Source organism: Suncus etruscus, chromosome 3 (genome assembly GCF_024139225.1).
Source record: "Suncus etruscus isolate mSunEtr1 chromosome 3, mSunEtr1.pri.cur, whole genome shotgun sequence".
Classification (NCBI taxonomy): Eukaryota; Metazoa; Chordata; class Mammalia; order Eulipotyphla; family Soricidae; genus Suncus; species Suncus etruscus.
Genome location: NC_064850.1, coordinates 39221252 through 39247890, shown reverse-complemented (window position 1 = coordinate 39247890; position 26639 = coordinate 39221252). Strand labels below are relative to the sequence as shown.

Below are 26639 nucleotides of genomic sequence, written 5' to 3'. Positions count from 1 at the left end.
GCTGGATGTGCCCCCTCCCCCCCCCCACAGGAATAGGGTTGAAGAAAACAGCTTTCTGTACTACATTTTTTTTTTTGTTTGTTTGTTTTTGGGTCACACCCAGCAGTGCTCAGGGGTTACTCCTGGCTCTATGCTCAGAAATCGCTCCTGGTATGCTTGGGGGACCATATGGGATGCCGGGATTCGAACCACCGTCCTTCTGCATGCAAGGCAAATGCCTTACCTCCATGCTATCTCTCCAGCCCACTACAACATTTTTTATTTGCCTGCACAAAGCCCAAGCCTTTTTTTTTCTCTCTTGTTTATACTTTAACGTTTTTATTTATTTATTTTTTTTACAGTTGCTTTATTATAGGTGAGCATGAGAGGCCATAGAAATAGCACAGCAGTAGGGCGTTTGCCTTGCATGTAGTCAATCCATACAGGACAGACGCTGGTTCGAATCCTGGCATCCCATATGGTCCCCCATGCCTGTCACGATCGATTTCTGAGTGCAGAGCCAAGAGTAACTTCTGAAGGCAGCTGTGTAGCCCAAAATCCAAAACAAAACAAAAAAAAATGTGAGCATACACAAGTATATCACATATTTTTATACATACATATATACACAAATTCATACACGTAAAAAAAATTAGAGTGTGAACATGAGATCATCTGGGATCAAATCTAGGCATTGACACCTATAAGTCATCTATTCTACAAATTGAACTACATCCCTAGCCACCACCACCTCCTCCTCTTTATCCTCCTCTTTTCTTTTTTCCTCCTCCTCCTCTTCCTTCTTTTTCTTCTGCAAATGCCCTACCTCCATGTTATCTCTCCAGCCCCCAAAGACTCCTATTTTTTATCTGTTTATATTCTTTGAGTAGTTTTTCCACTGTCTGATCATTTGCTTTAAGGTTCTTTTCCAATCTCTTCTGCTGTACGGAATTGTTCTGCATCTCATCTTCCAGCTCACTGGTTCTGTCCTCAGCTGCTGTTACTCTGTTCAAGAGGTTTTCCATTCAGGTTTTCCGTTCATCTCCTGAGATGTTCAGCCTTGCTGTTTTAGATTGGAGTTTTCAGATTTCTCTCTATGTGGACAGCTCGATCAATGCTTTCTTTCTTTTTTTTTGGTTTTTGGTTTTTGGGCCACACCCGGTGACGCTCAGGGGTTACTCCTGGCTATCTGCTCAGAAGTCGCTCCTGGCTTTGGGGGACCATATGGGACGCCGGGGGATCGAATCGCAGTCCATCCTAGGCTAGCACTGGCAAGGTAGACACCTTACCTCTAGCGCCACCACGCCGGCCCCAGATCAACTCTTTCTTTGAGTTCCATGAACCTCCTCCATATCTCTTCTCTAAACACCTTATCTGAGAGGATAACTAGCTGGTTGGTACTTTTTGGGTCATTGGTGCTGCCATCTTCATTCTCTATGCATGGTATTGTCCTGCATTGTTTCCCCATTGCCACGCTTGTAGTATGGTTTTTAATACGTGTTGTGGGATTCATGAAAGCCCAGGCTTGATATTCGGCGCTGACCCACATGATTTCCCCTGTTCCTATACCCCTACCCTACTCCAGTAAAACTTAGGCAAAGAAAGCACCATTGGGTTTACTGGGTTTATGTGGCCCTTAAGCAAACATAAATAAAATGAAAAATAAATTCAGGATGACCCTGACTCACAAAACATCTAGGAAGGAAAAGCAGGCGCAGAAAAGCTCTAGCTTTGGTTCCCGAAGCCAAAGACATTACTCGGCTGAACTGGACTCTCAGGGACTGTGGCCAGAAAGAGGGGGATTGGGACCACAGTACACCCCCTTCAGCAGCAGGCACGAAAGTGGTCTCCAGTTCTTGTGCCTGACTAAGGATAAAGAAACATACAGCTGCAACTGTGGAGTGAGGTTTTGCTATTATTTGATGCCGAGAAAATTCTCTCTGAATATTAACGTGGGGCGCTATGATCTCTACACCCCATGGATCCTCCATTTTTGGTCCATTTTCAATCCTTTATGTTGGTCATGTGACCTCAGAATTGCTCACATAGTTGAAAGAACCCCCATTATCAGACTTGTATTGTTTCCAAGTTTTGTGTGTGTGTTTGTATTTGTGTGAGTGTGTGTGTGTGTGTGTGTGTGTGTGTGTGTGTGTGCGCGCGCGCGCACGTGTGTGTTTGTTTTGGGGACACACTCAACTATGCTCAAGGTTTACTCATTTTTTTTTTTTTTTTTTAGTTTTTGGGTCACACTCGGCAATGCTCAGGGGTTATTCCTGGCTCTACACTCAGAAATCACCCCCGGCAGGCTCGGGGGACCATATGAGATGCCGGGATTTGAACAGTGACCTTCTGCATGTAAGGCAAATGCCTTACCGCTGTGCTATCTCTCTGGCCCCAGGTTTACTCTTTTTAAAAAAAAATGTTATTTAAGGAAAATGCATCACATGATTGATATAGTTGACTCTAATACATTTGTTTTCAGATAAGTAAAAGTGAAGTTATTGAAAAACAGAAAAAAAAAGGAAGAGAAGAAAGTTTATATATATATATATATATATATATATATATATATATATATATATAAAAGGAAGAAAGATGGATCAGAGTGATAGCACAGTGGGTAGGGAGTTTGCCTTGCACGTAACCAGCCTCCCATATGTGTCCTGAGCATGCCAGGAGTAACTTCTGAATCAGAGGCAGGGGTAACCCCTACACATCGCTAGGTGTGACCCAAATCCCTCCCAAGAAGGAGAAGTACAGTAGCAAGCACATTTGTGAAAATTCTTGTATCTTTAATAAAGTCATTAATACAATGGCAGAAAATTTAGTAAGCTCCTATTGTTAGCTGTCCATTCTGTTAAATTGGTGTGTTCCTATAGGGATGACAGCATCAAACAAATTAAGTAGTCCAAAAATTCAAAGCACTGTACTGATACTGTTTTGTAGAGCCATTTTAGCTGAGACTATGACCGGTTGGGGCATTCCCCTCTTTCTTTTTTCAACCACTTGGGCCTTCCATTAGGGGCCTGATTCCACCATGCAAGGTCTGCTGGGAAATAAACCATGCTCAGTCCCTGCACACCTGACACAGTTCTCAGCAATGAACCTAAAAAAAGCCATTACAGCGACAAGCAGACAAAATTGGAGTGCAGAAGACTCAGTCTGAACCCCAGGGAGTTTCCCAAAGCCCCCGAAGAAACCTATAGCTTTGTGCTCATGGCTAGATGGCAAAGTAGCTGTGAACCTCACTATGAAGGATATGAGCATAGGAGACACCTGTGGGCAGGTAGATGCCACTAAGTGGGCCAGCAGGTAGAGACATGACCCTCAAGAAGTTAGTTAAGGGGGTCATGAATATACAGTGGGTAGGACGTTTGCCTTGCATGCAGCTGACCAGGTTTTGACCCCAGGTAACCCATATGGTTTCCTGAATACCACCAGGAGTGATTCCTTAGTGCAGAGCCAGGAGTAATCCTGAGCACTGCCAGGTATGGCCCAAGCACCCCATTTCCCAAAAAAAAATAACTAAGTCAGTGGTTGCCAGGAGGGGAGGTTAAGGGGTTTTGTGTTTCAGTGGAAGAGACATTTCCATGGCTTCCGAGGGTCTGATGGGTGGAGAAGTGACCAGCACGCCCATCCTGGGAGGTGGGACTCTGAGGAGCATGGGAGGGGCACTATCTGCTGAGCTGACACTCAGACCTAGATCCCTTACCTGGCTCAGGAACCACATTGCATGCATGAGGGGTTAGTTTCCATTGTGGAGATGCTGTGATACACAGAGATGACAAAGTGGCCCTTGCAATCTAGAGAAGATCAGCAGAGAGCTGGAAATGAGTGTCCTCTTAGGATGGCCAGTCCTAGAAGAGAGGCCACACCTGGTCTCTCTGTCTTCTGTCCCTCCAGCCAACCCCATTGCCTTGGGCAGTCCTGAGTCACAGCTGTGCCCAGATCGTGGCTGTCCCCTGAGTCACTGCTATCCCTTGAGTCAGAGTCTATCCCCAGGTCAGGATTGTCACCTGGATCTCAGACGGTCCCCCATGTCTTCAGACTGTCCCCTCGGTCTTCAGACTGTCCCCTGGATTCCCCTTTCACAGGCCCCATCCCCAGCCCAACAGGTGCGATGACAGAGCAGCTGCAGGCCAGCTTCGACAGGAGCTTGGCGGAGGCCCAGGCATGGATGGAGGCAGTGCAGGAGCGGCTGCGGGTCAACGACAACACGCAGGGGCCCCGTGCAGAGCTGGAGGCCAGGCTGAAGGAAACGGAGGTGAGCCGGGCACCAGCACCAGTGTCCCTTGGATCACCACTGCCCCCTGCACTCCTTGCTGCAAAATGGCCTCTCCATACCCCATACTATAAGGGTCACTCAAGAGGCCTGGCCAATCCCCACCTCAGGCTTCAGCCTGTTTGCTGGGGAACACCGTGTGTGTTGAGGATGGGTGCAGAGGACTAACTTGGGGGACTTCTGAGCCTGAGCGGGTCCTTGGGTCCGGCTGCTTCCCACTGTGCCCCTGGAAGGCACATGGTCCCACACCATTTTATCTGCACATCTTCTCCTGGGGGGAGAGGGTACAAGAGAGCTGGTGGCCCTCTTTCCCAGGCCAGAAAACTGAGCCCAAGGTCAGGAAGTTGATCTGAGCTCCCACAGCTGGAGAGTGGCCACATGGGGAAGTGGGGGTGTGTGTGACTCTCTGTCAGACAGCCCCCCAATCCCAATCTCCCCTTGCCCTCTCCCATTCTGGCTCTCAGCACAAGGGGCCAGGGCTTTGTGGTCCTGGTTCCCGGCCCTGCCTCCAACCCTCCCAGCCCTTACTCCCAGGCTTCTGTTTTTGTGTCCACGACAGAAAATATGCAAGATGGAGCCCGAAGGGAACATGAAGGTGGAGCTAGTGGTGCAGATGGCCCAGTCCCTCCTGGACTGCTGCCCTGAGTCACAAAAGCCCAAGATCCAGAGCCAGATGCGGAACATCAAGGACCAGTGGGAGGACACCAGCACATTCATGACACATTGTCACAGGTAAGCGCTGCTGCTGTCCCGGCCTGGCCTCCTGCTCTAAGAAAGGTGGTTGAAGGACGCTGTTGGGGTTCTGGCCAGTCCTGCTCTTGCTAAGTATTGTGTCTGTGATGCTCATTGCATCAGTCCTCATGGGACTGACTGGTAATGCCTGGTGGAGGGGCCCTGACATCCTTGACAGGAAAACTGTGCTGTCCGAGTGGTCGGGCCAGTGGTGGCCAGTGACCTAATCTATCCACTTTTGCACTGGCCCCACCAACTCATGGCATCTGTGCCTCTGCCCACATAGACCACCACACCAACAACTGCATGGCCCCGCCCATCCATGGCATCTGTGCCCCATCCACATTAGCCTGACCATAACCACACCTGCATGGTCCCAACCACACGTTGATTGAGCCCACCCACACCAGTCCAGTCACACCCAGAACTGTATGACCTTGCCCACATCCTCACTGGCTCTGCACACCCATGGTATCTCTATACCAATTTAACCACAGCCAGATCTGCACTGGTCCCAACCACATCAGCCTAGCCACACCTGTATCTGCATGGCCCCACCCACACCTGCATTGGCCCCGCCCACCCATGGTAGGGGTGGAGGAGAGTTGCAGTTGTTCACCACACCTGGGGCCTCCCATTCCTCTGCTTTCATGCTGCATGACCTGGACTGACTTCTTTTACCTCTCTGCTCAACTACCATGGGTATCCACTAGTTCGAAGTTATCAGTAGGATGAACTGGAGGAAGGCGGGAGGATAAGCTGATGCCGAGAGCAAGTAACAGGCTCACAGTGGGCAGAGCTGCCACCTGCCCTGCTCATTTGTGGAACTGGGGTGCTGCATTAGTTGCGGTGCACAGGGCTGTCTGCCTTTTGTACCCCTTCACTTGAAACCCCAAACCAAGTAGCTTGATGTGTGTGGTCTGGACATGATTGTTGCTCTATGACAATGGGTAAACTGAGGCAAAGGGGGAGGCACCGGTGGGTCTTGCCCACAGACCCCTCTCTGATGTTGAGGCTTGTGTCTCATGGCTGGGCTCATGCCTAGCAGCCGGGAAGGGAGAACCCTGGGGTACAGGCATGGCTCCCATTCATAGGGTATGGTGCAGCCCTTCCATCTTCCCCAGCAACTGTTTTTGGGTGAGGTGACTGGTGGCACCCAGGGAGAAAGAATGATAAATAAGGGATTTGGGGCTCGAAGGAAGGGTGCTTAGGTCTCCTCAAGATAGAGAAGCGAGGCTGGTGCTTCTCCAGGCAGATGTGGTAGGAACCCCCACAGTTTAGGGACCAGCAGGGACCCAGTGACCAAGGCTCTAGTCCTCACATATATGTCCCTCTGCAGCCGAATTGAGTGGGTGTGGCTGCAATGGAACGAATACCTGTTGGCCCGGGACAAGTTCTATGACTGGTTCCAGAAGATGCTGGTGGCGCTGGAGCCCCCGATCGAGCTGCAGCTAGGCCTGCGAGAGAAGCAGTGGCAGCTGAGCCAGGCGCAGGTGCTGTGGGACCACGTTTGCTATCAGACTACACACCTGGAGCAGCTACTGGATGAGGCCAAAGCCCTTTACAGCAGGATCGGGGACCAGAGTGTGGACGAGTTCACGCAGAAGCAGATGAAGGCCCAGTATGACTTAGTGAAGGCCAAAGCTCAGGTGAGATGCCGGATTGCCCCATCTGTGTGCTCATGAACCACTGTCTACACCCCAGATATTACCCACTGGTATGTCTCCTATGCATGTGCTTGCTAGCCACTGTCTACACCCCAAATACTATCCACAGGGATTCCCCCATCTATGTGTGCTCACCAGCTACTCTCTGCACCCCAGACACTACCCACTGGGATTGCCCCCAATTTTGTGTTCACAAAAGACTGTCAACTCCGCAGAGTCTACCCACAGGGATTCCTCCCACATGTATTCCCGAGCCACTGTCTACACCCCAGAAACTAACTGTCCACCCACATTTACTCACCCACCCATATGCCCACCAGTCTCCCATCCTCTGTTGCCACTAACCCACCAGACCTCCACTCACCTTCCATAGTCACCTCTATACCCCACCCATCTCTCCCTCATCTCTGCCTCCTGGCAGGAGTCTCCAAGTCTACTCACCTCCACAGCCACCACACCCCCTCTGCTCTTTTACCTACAATCAGCACCACCTCACTTATCCATCCACCATCCATTTCAGCACCCACTGTGCCAACCTTCCTTCCATGCATCCTTCCACCCATCCTCCACTGTCTACTTACCACCCAACAAAATCCCCATGCCCATGGGGCCAGAGGGATAGCACAGTGGGTAGGATGTTTGCCTCGAATGTCACTGACCCTGGTTTGATCCTCAGCATCCTATATGGTCCCCTGAGCACCACCAGGAGTAATTCCTGAGTGCAGAGCCAGGAGTAACCCCTGAGCACTACTGGGTGTGGCCCCCAAATCAAAACAAAACAAAATGTCCAGTTGTAAAGTATCTGTGCTGTAAAATCCTTTGTTGGGTGTTTGTGAATCTACGAACAGTCTCCAGAATGAGAAATTATTTCCCATCCCCTTGTCCCCTTTCGGGGGGAGACCTTGGTAATATTCTCCGCAGCAAATAATAATCCACACAGACAAGAAGGTTAGGGTGTAAAACATTGGGCAAAGAGAGAGAGAGAATCCTCTTGCAGCCTGCAACCAGCTCTCGCAAAAGGACCCCTCTTCCCTGTCCATCAAGCTATTTTTGTCAACTCCACAGCGCCCCCACCTGGAAGGTCTAGGTGGGGCAATAGTCACAGAACAATCCTAAGGAAATATTTTTTTTTTTTTTTGGTAGTTTTTGGGTCACACCCGGCAGTGCTCAGGGGTTACTCCTGGCTTCATGCTCAGAAATTGCTCCTGGCAGGCACGGGGGACCATATGGGACGCTGGGATTCGAACCGATGACCTCCTGCATGAAAGGCAAACGCCTTACCTCCATGCTATCTCTCCAGCCCCCTAAGGAAATATTTTTATATACAACAATTCCAAGACTAATCTTATGGAAACTTTTTCATATACTACATCCAGTGTTGCTGGGTGATTCACACACATGATGCACAGTTCATCAATGCTGACCAGCTGCTGGACTTAGATGCTGTATTCTTCCCCTCAGCCCCTCTTCTCCCCTTTTACATCTTCTGCTTTGACCTTTCTGCCTACTTCTCTCTTGTCTTTTTTAACCCCCTGCTTCACTCCTTCAACTTGTTCTTGCTTTGATTTTTAAAAACCTTTAATTAATTTTTGTTGACATTTAAAAATTATAACATCATGATTTACCAAGTTGCTCATAATACACACGGTAATTTCAGGCATTCAATGTTTAAATGACCACCAGTGTGACTTTCCCTTCACCAATGCCCCCAATCTCCTACCCACCATGCTAGCCTACCCCTGGCAGGCACAAACAAACCTACTTCTTATTGTTTGTCACAACATAGAGGCAAATGGAATGATCAAAACTTAGATCAACACGGGTTAATTTGAAATGATGGTTCTATCTCTCCAAGGTGTTACTAAAGTCAGTGTCTAAGGATTTACTGGGCTGTGGTTGGTGGTAGTTGAGCCTGCTATGTTACTCTTATTTGGAGGGGGGTTTGGGCCACACCCAGTGACACTCAGGGGTCACTCCTGGCTATGCGCTCAGAAGTTGCTCCTGGCTTGGGGGACCATATGGGACGCCGAGGGATCGAACCGCGGTTCATCCTAGGCTCGAGCTGGCAAGGCAGATACCTTACCTCTAGCGCCACCGCACCGGCCCCCTACTATGTTACTTTTTAGGCTCCTTGAGCTTGGGAGATTTCTATGGAACTTTCCCATCAATTTAGCTGTGATCCTACTGGGGTGATACTACTATGAAATCTTGAGGAAGTGGCCACAGAGTCCAAGATCTATAAATCTGAAACAAATTTGGTATCTTGGCAGTTTGATGAGGTTAAGTTGTGGAGTTGGACTGTTAATGTTGGAGAATTATGGGGGTGGCACTGGGCTGCTGTAGCTCATCAGAAAGGGGAATCTTCTCCCAACAATCTGAGAAGGCCCCAGAGAAATCCAGACTCTTTGGGAAGAGTTGGCAGTCATCTTTTATTTTAAGCCTTAATTTTTTTGGGGGGGATGAGGGTCACACCCGGTGGCACTCAGGAATAACTCCTGGCTCTGCAGTCAGAAGTTGCTCCTGGAAGGCTCAGGGGACCATATGGGATGCTGGGATTCAAACTAGGATTCATCCTGTGTTGGCCACATGCAAGGCAAACACCTTACCACTATGCTATTGCTCCGGCCCCTTAAGCCTTGATTTTTAAACAGTTCCCTAAATTGTGACAGCCAGTTCTTTTTTAAAAAATCTAATTTGGATTTTTATGTTTGCCATTCATTTATCTCTGCTTGGACACTTAAGTTTTTCATTCCTTTCTGATACTGATTATACCCACAATAATTTTTCATAACACAGTCTGTAGCTAATTATTGAAGTAGCTGAAGTTCTGAGGTTTAAAGCTGCTATCTGTTGAGTGCCAGGGGTGGACTATTTTGAGGAGATAGAGGGAGGCTTGAGCTGTGAGTTCCTCCTAACCAATTTTCCTCTATAGAATTTTTTTTTTTTTTTTGGTTTTTGGGTCACACCCGGCGGTGCTCAGGGGTTACTCCTGGCTGTCTGCTCAGAAATAGCTCCTGGCAGGCATGGAGGACCATATGGGATGCCGGGATTCGAACCAACCACCTTTGATCCTGGATCAGCTGCTTGCAAGGCAAACGCCACTGTGCTATCTCTCCGGGCCCCATAGAAATCTGTGTATCTGTGTGTGAGTGTATTTTTCTGTTGCAGGAGCAGAGACAGTGGGTCTCTGAGTAATGCTCTTGAGAGTATTCCTGAATGCCCAGGTTCTTTAATATTTTCATGGTTGAAAATATTAATAATAAACATGCTCGACTCAGAGTGAGGAAATAGAAAAGTTTATTGAAAAGTAGAAGAGAGGGGCCGGAGAGATAGCATGAAGGTAAGGCGTTTGCCTTTCATGCAGGAGGTCATCGGTTTGAATCCCGGAGTCCCATATTGTTCCCCGTGCCTACCAGGAGCAATTTCTGAGCCTGGAGCCAGGAATAACCCCTGAGCACTGCCCAGTGTGACCCAAAAGCCACAAAAAAAAAAAAAAAAATAAAAAAATAAAAAAATAAAATAAAAGTAGAAGAGAGGAGCCTTAGGGTGTTTGCCTTGCATGCAGTCGACCCAGGAGGGAACCGGTTAAATTCTGGGCATCCCATATGGTTCCGCAGCTTGCTAGGAGAGATTTCTGAGTGCAGAGCCAAGAGTATCTCCTGAGCATTGCCAGGTGTGGCCCAAAAAACCAATCAATCAATCAAGTTTTTTTTTTTTTAAAGGAAGGTAAAAGATAATTTCCCCAGCAGGGAATTTCTTAGTATAGGACTAAGTTATGTATGGCTCGTTTGGAGAAGTTTTTATAGGAAAACTGGGTCTTTGTGTTACTTATCAAACAAAGTAATCAGCAGGTTCCCATTAGTTTCTCAGGGATGTCTTGACAATTTAGAGCCATTAGTGTTGCTAAGATCAGATTACCATTTTGCATCCCCACTTATGCAGGTGGGGATTATTTATTTAAGATGTTTGAGATTATGTATTTCACCATATGCTCAGGTACTGTCCTCATTTTCTCTTAGTGTCCATGCTGTGAGCCCAAGATCTGAGTCAGGAATTTATGGTCTTGGGAAATAATAAATTTCCCCTGCCCCGGAAAGAATCCAGGACTTTGCAGGAATGTATAAAATGTGGAACGAGGACAGATAAAATGAAGTTGTTGATAGCAGCTGACAAGAAGAAACTGAGGTTTTCTCTTTCATTCCTGTGAGTCTGTGTGTGTGTGTGTGTGTGTATATGTCTTTGTGTGTCTCTAGATGTGCATTTTGTGTCTCTGAGTGTCTCGGTGTTATGGTGTGTGTTTATGTGTGTGTGAATAGATGTGTGTGTGATTCTATGTGTCCATGTGTGAATTTATATGTTTGTGTGTGTTTCAGTGTGTAGAGGTGGATCTGTGTGTCTTTATGTAGTATATCTAAGTGTATGGTATGTGTCTGGTTGTGTTTGTATACTTTTCTATCTGTATGCCTGTGGGGGGGGCATGTCTGAGTTTATGATATGTGTATTTGTTTCTGTTTATGTGTGTCTGTCTGCATATGTGTAGGTGTCTGTGTGGAGGTGCATCTGGGGGACGTGGATGATTATATAGTATGTATCTATATGTGGTTGTGTTTCTATATTGGTGTCTTGTGGAGGTGTGCTGTATGTTGAACATATCTGAGCATCTGATATGTGTCTGTATGTGTTTGTGTGGTTGTGTTTCTACATATATCTATATGGAAGAGTGAGTGTATGGTACTTGTATGTGTAGTTATATTTCTGTATATGTGTGGGTTTGTGTGTCTATTGTGGGGTGTGTCTGAGTATAAAGCATGTGTTTGTGTGGTTGTGTTTCTGTGTGTGTGTCTGAGAGTATGGCATGTGGCTGTGTGTGTGTGTTTGTATGTGAGGTGTGTCTGAGTGTATGGTATATGTCTGTATTGTTGTATTTTTGTCTGTGTTTTTGTGTATCTGTGTTTCTGTGTGTGTGTGTATGTTTTTGTGTGTGTGTGTGTGTGTGCACATGCACCTGTGCTGTCCCTCACAGCAAATCTCGTTTGCCTCCCTGGGATCTGGTTTCTGGAAGTCAGTCTATGTCTGGCTCAGGGCCTCCAAGTCTACTCTTGTCCTGGCCCGAGTCCTGCACTAGCCCTGCTAGGCCTGCAAAAAGAGACGTTCTTGTTGCCCCACTGCTGGGGAGTTTTTTTGTTTTTGTTTTGTTTTGTTTTGTTTGTTTGTTTAGGCCTGGTATTTGGCTGGGGAAAAGTTCTACTTCTTTGTAGCTACCTCTGCACCCCCAGACCTCACTGAGTGCCCAAACTCTGCACAGTCACTCTGACCTCTGCTTCCCAAGCCTCAGGCACAGCACAGGCAGTGTCCTGAATTCCTGCCTCTTCCTGCCACCCTTCTTCTCTGGGTACAAATGAATATTCCTTTGCACCAGTTCCCAGGCTGCCTCCATGTTTCTGGCATCTGCTGGGGGAAGGCCTTCAGGTGGGTTAGTGTGGGCTTCAGGCTAGAGCTGGAAGTTTCTTAGGTCCTACCTGTTTGCAAGGAGGTGACCCTAGGACTCTGGCCTCTGAAGATTTTGAATGAGGCCTGGTGAGGTCTGCCCCTTTGCTGCCCAGTTACAGTGCTGGGGCAGCTCGACCCCTTTGTAAGAGAGAAAGGGTAATACCAGCTTTTTTCTGACCTCCCAGCCTATCTGCTGGTGGGGACCAAGATATGGGCACAGTGGGGTACGAAGACACTGAGTGATTATCAGAGAATATAACCCTTGATATCTATTGGATTTTGTTGTTGTTGTTGCTTTGATTCATACTTGGCAGCACTCAGGTGTTACTTCTGACTCTGTGCTCAGAAATTACTCCTGGCAGTGCTTAGGGATCATATGAGAAGCCAGGGGATCAAACCCAGATTGGCTGTGTGCAAGAAAGACACCCTAACCATTATACTATCACTCCAGTCCTGGATTTTTAAAATTAAATTTCTTCATTTTATTTTATTTTTGGGGGATTGAGCCATATCCAACAGTGCTCAGGGGTTACTCCTGGCTTTGTGCTCAGAAATTGTTCCTGGCAGTCTCAGGAGACCAGATGGGCTGCCAGAGATCAAACCTGGATTGGCTGTTGTATGCAAGGCCTACCAACTGTGCTATCGCTCCAACCCCAAATTTCTTTATTTTAGACACTGGCTACAAAGTTGTTCATGATATAGTTATTTCTAGCGCTCAGTATTCCAATACCAGTCCCACCCCCTGTGTAACATTTTCTCCTCTCTTGTCATTAACACCACCAAAGCCTGAACCTTGGCATTTATGAAAATTTACTTCATATTGTTTGGTACAACAAAATAATAATAGAATTATTTTAAAACATTTATTAATTGGGGCTACAGTGTAGGACAGTGGGTAGGGTGCTTGCTTTGCATGTGATCTATCTAGATTCAATCCTTGGCATCTCATGGGTACCCAGAGCCTGGGTAGAACCAGGAATAACCCCTGAACTTCACTGGGTATGGCCCAAATACAAAATTTAAAAACTTAAAAGAAAATTTGTAAAAATTGTCATGTCTTACCATGGGATTTTATTTTAAGGTCTACTAAGCTGTATATTAGTAGTTGAGAGTTCTATTGTTGTTGTTTGTTGAGTTGATGTGGCTTCTATGATAAATTTACATCTCATTTGGTGTATTCCTACTGAGACATCAGTATTAAAATTATGGGTGCTATGTGGCCACATAAGCAGCCATGTGATCCATGACTTTGGAGATCTGTGGATCTGGGACCCCTAGAATGGATGGCATCTGACACCCCCAGCCCTAGTGGAAACTGATTGGAGGTTCTGGGGTGCTGTACAAGGGTAGACTGGATGGGTTGGTGGGCATGGATGGATTAAGACTCAGCAGTGTGTTTTAGTGGCCCTCTCCCAGGGTTTAGGCTCCGGGGATCAGGGCAGGACAGATGGGCAGAGTCTCATTGGGATCTCCCAGAGATGGACTCCAGCCCTGTGTCTCTTTTGTGGCTCCCTAAGTGATGGCCCAGGGCAGTCATCAGAATCCCCAAGTAGAGATGGACAGGATTGCATATTTGTGTGTGTGAGCAGGTGAGGGATACTAAGGTTAATGACTGAGTTCTGTCCTGACTGGGAGCACAATTGATCACCTCCATGACTCTCCTCTACCTTCCCTTATAGAGTCTCATGGACTGGCATCATCTTTCCCACAACTCTTCATGCCTTTGACCTTATTTTATATTCCCAATATTCTGACATGACTCTGAACCTATTTTTATTTATTTTGAAATAAAAAATAATTTTTTTTGCTTTGTTTTGTTTTGAGTGATAGGCTCTTGGTTTTTTGGATAACACCTGGTTGTATTCAGGGCTTATTCCAGGCTCTGCTCTCAGGGATCCCTCCTGGAAGGTTCCAGGGACCATATCGTATGCTGAGGACCAAACCTGGGTTGTCTGCAAGACATGTCATGCAAGACAAGTACCCTACCTGCTGAGCTATTCCTCTGGCCCCCAAATTGTTTTCTAAAGAGCAAACATTCTTATTTATTTATTTATTTTTTGTATTAAATGTCCTTTTATTCTTTTTTTTTTTTTTTTTGTCCTTTTATTCTTTTTGTTTTGTTTTGTTTTTGGGTCACACCAAGCTTCGCTCAGAGGTTACTCCTGGCTCTACACTCAGAAATTGCCCCTGGCAGGCAAGGGGGACCATATGGGATGCCGGGATTCGAACCACCGTCCTTCTGCATGAAAGGCAAACGCCTTACCTCCATGCTATCTCTCTGGCCCCATTTATTCTTACAGATTTGTTTTTGCCCTGTGCATGTGTGCACGCGCACACAGACACAACCAAGGAGATAATAGAAGGATAAGGGCAAATGCTTTGTGTCTGTCACACTCAGATTCAACCTAATCCTTCCTAGCCTTCTGACCATTTCTGGAGGTAGCCCTGATGGCCCTTGAACACCTCCAGGCCCTTCACCCAAAAACCCCTATATTTAATTTTATGCATAAGAAAAACCCCCTCCTACTTCCTCAACAGCCAAAACCCCAAGCCTAAGGCCAAGTCTGTGCTGGGGGTGGGGCTTGGGAGATCATTCAGGTCCTTTGGGGTCCCCATAATAAAGCATGGCAACTGGGGGGCTTAGACACAGGGGAGATTTGTATTTCACAGCTCAGGGGGTCTCAGGGCTGAGACTAGTGGTACTGTTTGGATACAACACTAATCCCCAGGGTCCATCCTCAAAGGTCACCAGGTACTGCCAAGGTCACCTGCTGGGACCTGGTGCTTGTGACTACCTTCCCTCTTGCAAGAGAATCATCCCTCACCCCTCCCGGGCTGCGCAGGCCAGTACCCAAGATGCTGCCTTCATTTCACTGCCACGTACAACTAACTGTCAAAGCTTTGGGTTGACATGGCCATAGGAACCCCCTATCAGACACCTCTGCACTGTTCACCCCAGGATGCCCCTGGCAAGGAGATGCACCCTGGCCCAGGTTGGGGGAACACAAGCACCCCAACAGCCTAGAACCTGTAGACATTAATACAGAGAAGCCAGTTGGTTTGCTTTGCTGGTAATCACAAACCATGCAGTCTCTGTAATCCATTCCTGGCAGTGGGCACACCCTTTCCTGCCTCCCAGGCAGCAGCAATGGGCCCCAAGTCAACACAGCCTGGCCATTGACTGAGCATGAAAATGCCTGTCGGAGTGCCTGGGGTTCTGCCTGTCCTGCCCACTGCATGGAGCTTCAGCATTCAGCCTAGAAGGAGAGTGAACCAGTGACACGGTTCCCTCTGGGGTACCCACTGGTGTCAGGTGAGGCCCTACTCTGCCACTTTCTCTCCATTGGGTCCTGCAGGTCCTCATGGGGCCAGAGCGATAGCACAACAAGGAGGGCATTTGCCTTGCATGCAGTCAACCCAGGTTTGATCCCTGGCACCCCATATAGTCCCCTGAGCCTGCCAGGAGTGATTTCTAAGTTTCTAAGTACAGAGCCAGGGAGTAACTCCTGAGCATCTCCAGGTATGGCCTAAAATTAAAAAACAATTAGTTATTTAAATTTGCCCCAATGACGAAGCACCGGTCTCACCCATCACTGCTGAAATCACATCCCTGCATGGGTCATTGTGGAGTCAATCAGGTTTATACTTGGCTTGGGGTGCTTGGGAAAGGGGGTGATGGTGTTAACTCAGGGAATGGGGAACTGTGGGGGAAACTAGGACACAGCCCCACTCATCGTTCATACCAGTAGCTGTGTATCCCCATGAGGCACTGAGTCCAGCTCCTAAGGTGCAGAAGAGGCATCTCAGCTGACTCAAAGACCCTCACTCCTGTGTCTCGTTTCTTGGGGAACTATACATTTTCTCCTGGCTTGGTTGCATACATTAACTCAGTGAGTTAACCTGTCACCACTTGGTGCCATGCCTCTGGGGGAGGAACAGGCAGGGCAATTTAACCAGGTAAGGTTTGCAAATCATCCTGCCTTGCCGTGAGCTTCAGATTTAAGTTTGTGGAATGTCCAGGCACTTCTGGCCATTGGCCAGCTGTGATCCAGGGTCCAGAGTCCGCCCCCTCCCCCGCAACTTTGCATAAATTGAGCCCTCCAGGGGCCGGAAGATAGCATGGAGGTAAGGCGTTTGCCTTTCATGCAGAAGGTCATTGGTTCAAATCCCGGCATCCCATATGGTCCCCCGTACCTGCCAGGAGCGATTTCTGAGCGTGGAGCCAGGAGTAACCCCTGAGTACTGCCAGGTGTGACACAAAAACAAAACAAAAAAAATTGAGGCCTCCAGGTGTAGAATAAAAATATAAAATATAAAGTATTGGGCCAGAGTGGTGGTGCTAGAGGTAAGGCATCTGCCTTGCACGTGCTAGCCTAGGACAGGACAGACCATGGTTCGATCCCTGGTGTCCCATGTGGTCCCTCCAAGCCAGGAGCGATTTCTGAGTGCATAGCCAGGAGTAACCCCTGAGCATCAATACGTGTGGCCCAAAAGAAACAAAAACAAAAAAATATATAAAGTATTAAGTTCATGTATTGGGTGAGGCTGCCCCAGATACCGTGTTTGTCTTCTTTAGCTTTTTTTTTTTTTTAAGTTGACAGGAAAAGCAGCAACAAAATCTTTGGTGCACTTTCATGGTCCATGTTTGTGTGTGTGTATATGTGTGTGTGTGTGTGTGTGTGTGTGTGTGTGTGTGTGTGTGTGTGTGTGTGTGGTTTTTGGGTCACACCCGGCAGTGCTCAGGGGATACTCCTGGCTCCATGCTCAGAAATTGCTCCTGGCAGGCACGGGGGACCATATGGGACGCTGGGATTTGAACTGATGATCTTCTGCATGAAAGGCAAACGCCTTATCTCCATGCTATCTCTCCGGTCCCAAGGTTCCATGTTTAAGTCCAAGGGCCAAATACCCAAGTCTGAACTCGCTTGTCAGGGTTACAGCATAAGGGCAGAGTCTCGGGCTCATGACACTGGCTTATCTAGAGATCTTGGGGTGGAACATTAGGGCAGTGTGATCCCAGAGCAAGGTGCGAACTGTTTCTCCCTGGACTCTTCTAGCACAAAGGGTTTGTGATTGTAGGAAAGGTGACACAAGATTGGGTCGGAGTGATAGCATAGCAGGGAGGGCAGTTGCCTTGCACACAGCTAACCCGGGTTTAGTTCTCAGCTTTCTATAGAGTCCCCTGAGCCACCCCGAGGAGTGATTCTTGAGCACAGAGCCAGGAGTAACCCCTCAGCACCACCAGGTGTGGCATAAAAAAACAAACCAAACAAAATAAAAAAAAAGATAGCACAAAATGTTGCTCTTCAAGTTCCAGGCTTGTGAGGTGTTTGTTAAATAAAGACACCTTCCCCCCTTGTTCCCTCCTAGGACAGGAATCTAACAGGCAGGCTGGAAGGTCCTCTGGGTTACACTAAGTTCCTTTCCAGATAGAGGGGCCCAAGTGGGGACCAGGCTCACATGGCATGCTCATGTGGCAATCTCCTGGGTCTCAATCACTACGGGGTGCTGGGGAGCAGGGGAAGCGTGACAGGGTGTATTCCATGCTGGGGTGTGTTTGGACAACCTGTCATTGACAGAGGTGGGGCTCCTGGCTAGCACTCTAATCCCAGCCTTAAACCCTGCCCTGGCTTGTGTTTAGAGCCGCAACACATTGAGGAAAGCAGTGGAGACTGTGGCATCAGCGTCCCATTGTGTACCCGCTGAATATCTCACGTCACGGGACTGGCTGCCACCGCTGCTCCCTGGCTCCCTGACCCCGCGTGTCGGCGTCTGTGATGTTGGGGCCAATTGCTTTTGCAGAGAGCTGCGCTGCCTTCTTAGCTGGTCAAACTGGGTTAGAGCGGCGCCACCTGGTGGATATCTAGGAAAGTGCATGGGATGGAACTACTCTGCCCCCTTGGGTAGGGTTAAACCGCAGAGTTAAGAGGACCAGACAACGATTCTATCTCCAGCATTCCATATGATCCTCCGAATGTGCCAGGAGTAATTTCTGATCACAGAGCCATGAAGAACCCCTGAGAACCGCAAAGTGTAGCCCAGCCCCCAAACAAAAACAAAACCTGCAGAGTTGATGCTTGTGAGCATACCCGAACTTGGACAGGACGAGAGAGAAAGTGCATGAAGCTGGCATGCCTGGAACTGTTAACTGGCTTCCCAGGACCCTCTTGGGTTATTGCTAATAAGAAGTTGGTCCCCAGCAAAAGGTCTAAGAATGAGTTACGGGGCCTGAGAGATAGCACAGTTGGTAGAGCTTTTGCCTTGCACGTGGCCAACTTGGGTTCGTTTTCTGGCATCCCATGTTCCCCTGAACATGGCCAGGAGTGATTTCTGAGTGTAGAGGCAGGAGTAACATAACTAGGTATAGCCCCAAAATAAAAAAAAAAAAGAGTAAGCTACAGCTTACACACACAGAAGCACACAAGACACACAAATACATACTGAACCATGCACACTGCAATGTTACACATGCAAATGTATACAAAAATGAATGCACATGTGTTGCACATGATACACATACATGTATACCTGTGCACACTTATGCAAAACTCATTCATGTCCACCTGTACACAAACAGGCCTCCAAGGCCATGGCAGCCAGAACTGGGGCCCTCATGGCTGGTGTCTCTCATCCCCACAGGAGAGAGTGGAGCTGCTGGAGCAGGTGACCAAGGAGCATGCAGATTTCCAATCCTGTGTGGAAGAATTCCAGCTGTGGCTCAAGGCCTCAGTGGACAAGGCCAACAGCTGTCTGGGGCCCGACTCCACACTGACCACCAAGGACCGACTCCTGGAACTGCAGGTAAATCTTCTGGGTCTCCACCAGTTGTGTGCAGTGCCCCTGGGTGCCAGAGTTTTGGGGTCTATTGATTTTCTAGGCTGCTGTTAGAGACACAGGCTGGAAGGCACCCACAGAGTCTTGGTGTCTTGCACACTGTGACACGTGGGACACCTGGAATCAAGACAGAGCAGCATGGCCCGACCTGCAGCCTGGTCTGCGGAAGGAACAACTGCCACATCTGGAGGTGTTTGGGATCTCAGAGTGGGGTGGGGGCTGCTGTCATCTAGACAGTGAAGTCAAAGATGCTTCTAACTCCAGTATGCAGGATGCTCCACAGCACAGCATGAGGAGACCCGCCTCAGCATCTGGCTTGCAGTGGGAAGACTTGGGGTCCTCTCTGACCAGCTGGACTCCTTGTATGACCTTGACTCATTCCTGGCCCAGTGCTGAGGGATTGCTTCCAGCAGTGCTTGGACACCATGAGGTGCTGAGGCTTGAGTCCAGAGAACCCGATGCAAAGCCTGTACTCCAGTCTTTGGGCTCACTCAGGCAACTTTTTGTTTTGTTTTTGGGTCAGACCTGGTTGTGCTCAGGGCTTAACTTCTGGCTTTGTACTCAGGGAACACTTCTGGTGGGGCTTGGGGAGACCTTTTGGGATGTCAGGAATCGAACCTGATGTATAAAGCAAGTGCTGCAGGGCATGGCTTGATCCCCTGGCGTCCCATAGGGTCCCCCAAGCCAGGAGCGATTTCTGAGCACATAGCCAGGACTAACTCCTGAGCATCACCGGGTATGGCCCCAAAACCAAAAACCAAAAAAAAAGGGGGGGGACTGGAGCGGTGGCGCAAGCATTAAGGCGTCTGCCTTTCTCGCACTAGCCTAGGATGGACCGAGGTTCGATCCCCTAACATCCCATATGGTCTCCCAAGCCAAGAGCGATTTCTGAGCACATAGCCAGGAGTAACCCCTGAGCATCACTGGGTGTGGCCCAAAAACAAAAAAGCAAGTGTTCCAGTGAACCATGACTTGCATAAAAACCTATCACTTGCATAAGAAAGTTCACAGCAGGGCCGAGCGATAATATAGCAGAGTAGCCTTGAGCACTGTGCCAGGAATATCCCCTGAGCACTGTGCCAGGAAATACCCACCGAGCACTGTGCCATGAATAGCCCTTGAGTACTGCTGGTTGTCCTCTCAGCCCTACACCCCACAAACCCAGCAAAGTCTAAACAACAGCCCACCCTCACCATCAGAAACGGTGGTTGACGGAGAGAACCACCCCATCGGCGGGGTTCTGCGTGCCACTGCATTGTCAGCGATGGCTCTGCAGATGGGGGCTGGGGACGGCTTTGCAGGAGCCACCGCCCACAGAAGGTCTGAGCAGATCACCTGGTCCATGCACCAGCATTGCCCTTGGCATCTTCGGCTCTGAAAGGACCTGACCTTGAGTGTGGCTCAATATCTTGCCTGCATGGCACCTCCTGGCTTCACACTCTGGGTCCCGGGTCTGGGGTTGCAGGTTGGCATCGTAAAGCTGGACACAGCCCTGAGCGCTCCCAGGGGGCAGGAGACATATCTTTGGTGTTGCTGTTTCCTGGAACGGGCCCTCTTGCTGCTCCAGTTCACCCGTTTCCTTGCTCTGCCCTGGCAGGTCCTGGCCCAGGAATTCCCCAGTGGCGAGGAGACTCTGAGCAGTCTGGAGGAGCTGGCGGTGGGGGTCATCCAGAACACCTCTCCATTGGGCGCGCAGAAGATCACAGAGGAGCTGGAGAGGATGCGCATAGTACTGCAGAAGCTGCGCCTGCTCTCCGCGGAGGAGCAGAACCGGCTGCGGAGCGTGCTGGAGGCCGAGGAAGCCTGGGAGCTGCGGGCCAGAAAGCTGGAGAAGGAGCTGCAGGAGTTCTGGAAGATTCTGCAGAGGCTGTCCCAGCAGAGCGTGCCGCCCGATGCCCCTACGACGGGAACCGTAAGGACAGAGGCCACGGAAGGGGGGACCACGCAGCCCGACACTGAGGCCTGCACTGAGGACGAGCTGGTGGCCCGCTGGAGACACTACTCGGTGAGGATCTGGTCCTGTCCCATCACAGGGCTGTGCGTGTCACCGACGCAGCAAACAGCTGGCTGGACTGGGCCCTAAAGGGTTAGGCTCTTCCCCAGCCCTGGTTTCCGCTTCACCTTCTCTATCTGAGGCCCCACCTCTCCACTTTAGGCCCCTCCCCTGGTTTAAGCTCCTCCCTCTGGTTTAGGCCCCATTCTCTGTCTTAGGTCCCACGCTCTGTAATTTAGGCCTCTCCTAATCAGTCTAACTCCCACCCTCTTTATCTTAGGTCCATTCCCTGGTTTAGGCTCCTCCCCATGGCCTTAGACCCCTCCATCTCTCTTAGGTCCATCCCTTTTTTGGAGGGGGTTCTTTTTGTTTTTGGGGTCACACCCGGAGGCCCTCAGGGGTTACTCCTGGCTCTGCGCTCATAAACCGCTCCTGGCAGGCACCAGGGACCTTATGGGATGTCAGAATTCGAACCACTGTTCATCCTGGATCAGCTGCATGCAAGGCAAATGCCCAACCACTGTGTTATCTCTCTGCCCCCTCCCCACCCTGGTTTTAGGTCCCTCCCTCTTCTTTAGGCTCCTCTCCTTGACTTAGGCCCTACTTTCTGGCCTTCCTGGCTGGGAAATCTTAGTCCCCTTCAGTACCGCTGATAGGTTAGAGCTGTGAAATCCAAGCTCAAGGGAATAGCAGCCTCTGACCTTGGTGACCGTTTTGCCTGCTGGCACCTTCTCATGCTCCCACTCACCCCCTGCACATCCCTGTCCTGTGCAGCCTCTCACCAGCCCCATGGGGCACTTGTATGTTGCAGACCATGCGAGCAGCACTGGCGGTCGAGGAGCCTCGGGTGCAGCAGCTGGAGACCCAGATGAAGGAGCTGGCAGGCCTGCCCCATGGAGACCCCGAATCGATCACAAGGGGGGTGGTAACTGCTATCCAGGAGTTCCAGAGGTACTGGGCTAAGCTCTACTGCACCTTTCTCCAGTATGTGTGTGGGGGGCATGCTTACCCGGATCCCCTCCCTATCCCGTCCCTCTGGGGCTGGTCCCTTTTCTCTGGGCAGGGGGCTATCCCTGTCCACAGTGCAGCTGGCACCCAGGAAGTGGACTAAACTTCACTTCCTCTGTGCCAAACAGCATATTCACCCATTTCTGCCAAGTATCTGGAAATCTTCGGCAGATGGGTAGGGTGAAGCTGTTGTGCTGACCCCGAGGGAGGGAAGGACAGATTCCATTTCCCCATCTGCTAGGTGAGCAGACAAAGTCCTGACCCCCTTCTCAGACTCTGCCTACCCCCCGCTTTGGAACTCAGGCTCACAGGGGCCTCCATTCCCCACATTAAGTGGACCTGAGCATGGGGCAGAGTCAGAAGTACCCCGTAGCCCTAAAGGGTTTGGTGGTTTACAGACTCCCGGAGCCTCATTCTCCTGCCCCATTTTCCTGCTCAAGCCGGTTCTATCTACTTCAAACTCAGCCTTGGCTGTTAAGAAGCTGGGAATAGGGGGACAATGGACAGTAGGACATGGCAGTCCAGGGACCACCCCACCCAGTATGTCTCACTGAAGTGTCCTGGGACTGAGCACTGACATATCCTTTGAGTATCCACATAGGAACCCCTAGTCCTGGCATGAGGGTGTCGTTCTATAAGAATTGTAGTTCCCTTCTTCTAGGTCTGGGTTGGGGAGCAGATTGGATTCATCGGGGGGTGGGGGGGCTTTCCAAGTCTTGGAGAGTCTTGAGTCCATGAAGTCTGTTTTGTTTTGTTTTGTTTGTTTGTTTTGGGAATGTTAAAATGAAGGATATGTGGCCCGTACAGGGATCGAACCCGCGACCTTGGTGTTATTAGCACCACGCTCTAACCAACTGAGCTAACCGGAGTCCATGAAGTCTGACTATGCGAGGCTTCCTTCCCACTTTTATCTGGAGGGACCTATATACACCTGCTACTTTGGGATGGGAGACTCAGACCCATCCCAGCCAGCAGCACCAGCTAGGTTCCACCCACACACATAACCCTGACCCCCTTCTCCCTGGTGCTTCCAGCCTGAAGCGGGCCAGCACCCAACTGCGCAGTGCGGCAGCCAGCGGCCTGTGGCAGCGTTTCCAGCGGCACCTGGAGTGCCTACAGCCTTGGAAAGACCTGGCCCAGAAGCTTCTGGATATCACCACAAGCCTGCCCGACGAGGCCTCCATTCACACCTTCCTGCCCCAGATCGAGGTAACCTGGCTGCCTACGCTCAGCCGCTACAGTGGTCACCATAGGTCTCAGGATGAAGGCAAAACCTGTGTCTGGTGGGACCCATCTCAGGACTCAGAACTGCCCTCCCAGCCCCTACCCTGTGGGGTGATCCACATGGGTGACTCTGGGAGTGTCAATGGCCTATAGATTCCATGCTATAGTGACAGCTAAAAACTTGGTGGCCTCCTTCAGCATCGCATTTGAGCTACTTAGGCCCCAGGCTCTGTCCTGACATCTGTCTAGGGGTTCATGGTATCATGGTATTTGCAGGCCAGCCTGCTGGAAAGCTGCTTCCTGAAGGAGCGGTTGCTGATGCTGCCCCTGCAGGCCGAAGTCTTGGACAGTGTGTTTGGCCTGAATCAAGCCACAGTACTGCTGGAGCAAGTGACCAGCTCTCTGAGGGACCGGGACTTGCTGCACAACAATCTCCTGCAGAGGAAGAGCAAACTGCAGGTGAGCCAATACCATTAGGCGGGGCGCTGAGTTCTAGGCACAGATTCATCCCCTCCTGGTGAGGCTGGGCCCTGCATTCCTGACTCAGCTGTGCGCCCCCTTCTGGCGAGGCTGTGCCTTGCATTTCTGATTCAGCTCTGCCCTCTCCAGGTCAGATATAGCTCTGTATGCCTGATGCAACTGCACCTTCTCCTTATGAATTTGGGCCCTGAATTTAGGGCTCAGTTGCACCTTTTCTTGTTGAGGTGGAGGGCTTGTACCCCCTACCTCATATGTAGTTATCTGTGGCAAGACTTGGCTTTGCATTCCCTACTTCAACTGTGACCCTTCTGGCAAGGCCTGGTCCTGTGTGCTTGATTCAACAGCACCCTCTACTGGCGAGGCTGAGTCCTGCATTCCTGACTCAGTTGCGCCCTCGCCAGGTGAGGCTGGGTCTTGCATTGTCTCAGCTGTGCCCTCTCTTTGTGAGACTGGGTCCTGCATGCCTAACTCAATTGTGCCCTCTCCTGGTGAGGTGTGACTGGGTCCTGAATTTATATCTCCGCTATATCTTCTCATGGTAAGGTGGAGGCCTGTACCACCTGCTTCAGCTGTGCAGCTTTCTGGCAAGACTGGACCTTGCATTCCCCACCTCAAATGCACTTCCTGGTGAGGCTGGATCCTGCATGCCTGACTCAACTGCACCCTCTCCTGACAAGGCTGGGTCTTGCATGACTGCATGCTGACTCAGCTGTTTTCTCCTGACAAAGCTGTACCCTACCTCAACTGTGCCCCCTCCTGGCAAGGCGGGGTCCTGCATCCCAGTTTCAGTCCCTCCCTAGGAGGACCAGCCAGAGCCTGTAGCTGCCTTCTAACCCCCCTCACCCACATCTCTAAACAGGGTGGGACATTCATCTACTTTCTCATGCTTAGTTTGTTTGTTATTCTCTTTGTTCTTTTTTGTTTTGTTTTTGTTTTGTTTTGTTTTTTTGGGTCACACCCGGCGGTGCTCAGGGGTTACTCCTGGCTGTCTGCTCAGAAATAGCTCCTGGCAGGCACGGGGACCATATGGGACACGGGGATTCGAACCAACCACCTTTGGTCCTGGATTGGCTGCTTGCAAGGCAAACGCCGCTGTGCTATCTCTTCGGGCCCACATTCATCTACTTTCTAGCTGCTCTCCTAGATGGGAGCTCCCATCTGTGCAGCTATGACAAAGGTCAGGTGCTCTGGATGAGGATCCTGTGTGGGAAGACAGAATCTAAATACAAAGGCCTGACACACACTTTTGGGTTTTCAGGGTGTTGGTTCCATTGCACGACTCATACTGTCCTTGTGACATGAGAGCATGACATGGTGAGGCTTTGTGCCAACAAAACATTTTTTCACAGAACTGGCCTGGGGTAGGAGTTTGAGAAACATCATAGAAGCCCCTTTTCTAGAGGCCAGAGAAACTCTCTGTGAGCATACTAGTGACACCAGGGAGGGGCAACCAACCTCCTCAGGGTTCCAGAAGGCTTGCCTGAAGAAGGTGGCCCTTGAATATGAGATAGCCAGGAGCTAGTTGGGAGAGAGCAATTGGACATGAGTGTTGGGCATGAGATCTACAGCTGGGACCCCATGCCAGAGCTCATCTGCGTGTGGCCTGTGTGTCTCTGTAGAGTTTGCTGGCCCAGCAAGAAGATTTTGCCACTGCTTTCAAATCTCTGAAGGGGAAGTTTCTGGACCTCGAAACCAAGATCGAAACCAGGAAGGGGCTTCAGCGGGACCTTCCTGGGAAACAGGTCCAGATGTTGAGGTTGCAGGTAAGGGCATCTGTGGGATCTAAGTGCTTCTGCTCAGGTACGCAGAAATGTGGGGTCTCTTCCAGACTGTCACCCCTACAGCAGACCCCAGCCCAGAGTCTTCTCTTCTCTCTTGTTTTCTGGTTTTCTCCCAGCAGCCTCTGCCCAGCAGCTGTTGAGCCATTTGATGTATGAGCCCATCCAGACCGGATGCCATCTTTTGCTTTATGCCGTGTGTTCCTCAGCCTCACTTTGCTTTCCTGTACCCACTGTATCTATTCAGTGTCCACTCAGTCCAGAGGCCTCTGTCCCAGCTGTGAGTGTATCTGGCCTTTGAGCTGTGTAAGGCTCATGAAACCTTATGGTCTGGCCCTGGTACATGACAGAACAGACATGGATGCTTGCCCATGGCCCATCTGCATTTCACTCACATATAATGTTACAAAAACCTTAAAGGTGGGCTGATGCGATAACACAGTGAGGAGGGCATTTGTCTTGCAAGTGGCTGACCTGAGTTTAATCCCAAGCATCCCATATGGTCCCCTGAGCCTACAAACAGTGATTCCTGAGCACAGACCCCTGAGTGCTGCTGGGGGTAGTTCAAAAACACATATATGTGTGTGTATATATATTTATATTTATATATCCCAAAGGCCTTTGAAAGGATAAAAATTCCCTATTTAGGGGTTAAGAATAAATGTGGGCCAGGAAATAGGAGAGCAATTAGGGTGTAGGCCCACCTTGCACCTAATCAGGGTTTAATTCCTAGCAGCACCAGGTGGTCTCTTGAGCATCATCAAGTAGAGCCTTGGAGCCCCTTGTTCTGCCAGGCAGCACCCAGGTCTCAACACTGCAGAACCCAGGCAACATTGCACCCTTAGGTTTTTGCACAATCTTGTTGACTAAGACTCACTGGTGGGGCTCCCCATGTCTGGGGTCCCCAGACATTTGTGAGCATCCTCAAAGAAGAATGAAGACTTAGGGCTAGAGTATAGCACAGTAGGTAGGGTGTTTGCCTTGCATGTGGCCAACCAAGTTTTGATCCCTGAAATCCATAGGGTCTCCCGAGCCTGGCAGGGATGATTTCTTTTTTTTTTTTTCCCTTTGGTTTTTGGGCCACACCCGGCGGTGCTCAGGGATTACTCCTGGCTGTCTGCTCAGAAATAGCTCCTGGCAGGCACGGGGGACCATATAGGACACCGGGATTC

General features: G+C 49.8%; 1 protein-coding gene and 1 non-coding gene across 2 annotated transcripts in view; one reads left to right on the top strand and one right to left on the bottom strand.

Moving 5' to 3' along the window:
• SYNE3 (spectrin repeat containing nuclear envelope family member 3) overlaps positions 1–26639 on the top strand; it is an 82899-nt gene that overhangs the window by 41490 nt on the left and 14770 nt on the right. Inside the window, exons 3-11 of the mRNA XM_049769815.1 lie at positions 4074–4243; positions 4821–4993; positions 6333–6642; positions 18790–18951; positions 20582–20989; positions 21789–21928; positions 23020–23194; positions 23486–23668; positions 25309–25452. Coding sequence (XP_049625772.1) covers positions 4100–4243; positions 4821–4993; positions 6333–6642; positions 18790–18951; positions 20582–20989; positions 21789–21928; positions 23020–23194; positions 23486–23668; positions 25309–25452 — 1839 coding nt within the window. The 5' untranslated portion in view covers positions 4074–4099. The remainder of the gene's footprint in view (positions 1–4073; positions 4244–4820; positions 4994–6332; positions 6643–18789; positions 18952–20581; positions 20990–21788; positions 21929–23019; positions 23195–23485; positions 23669–25308; positions 25453–26639) is intronic.
• TRNAI-AAU (transfer RNA isoleucine (anticodon AAU)) lies at positions 22781–22857 on the bottom strand. Its single transcript has one exon. It is a non-coding gene; the product is annotated as a tRNA-Ile (tRNA).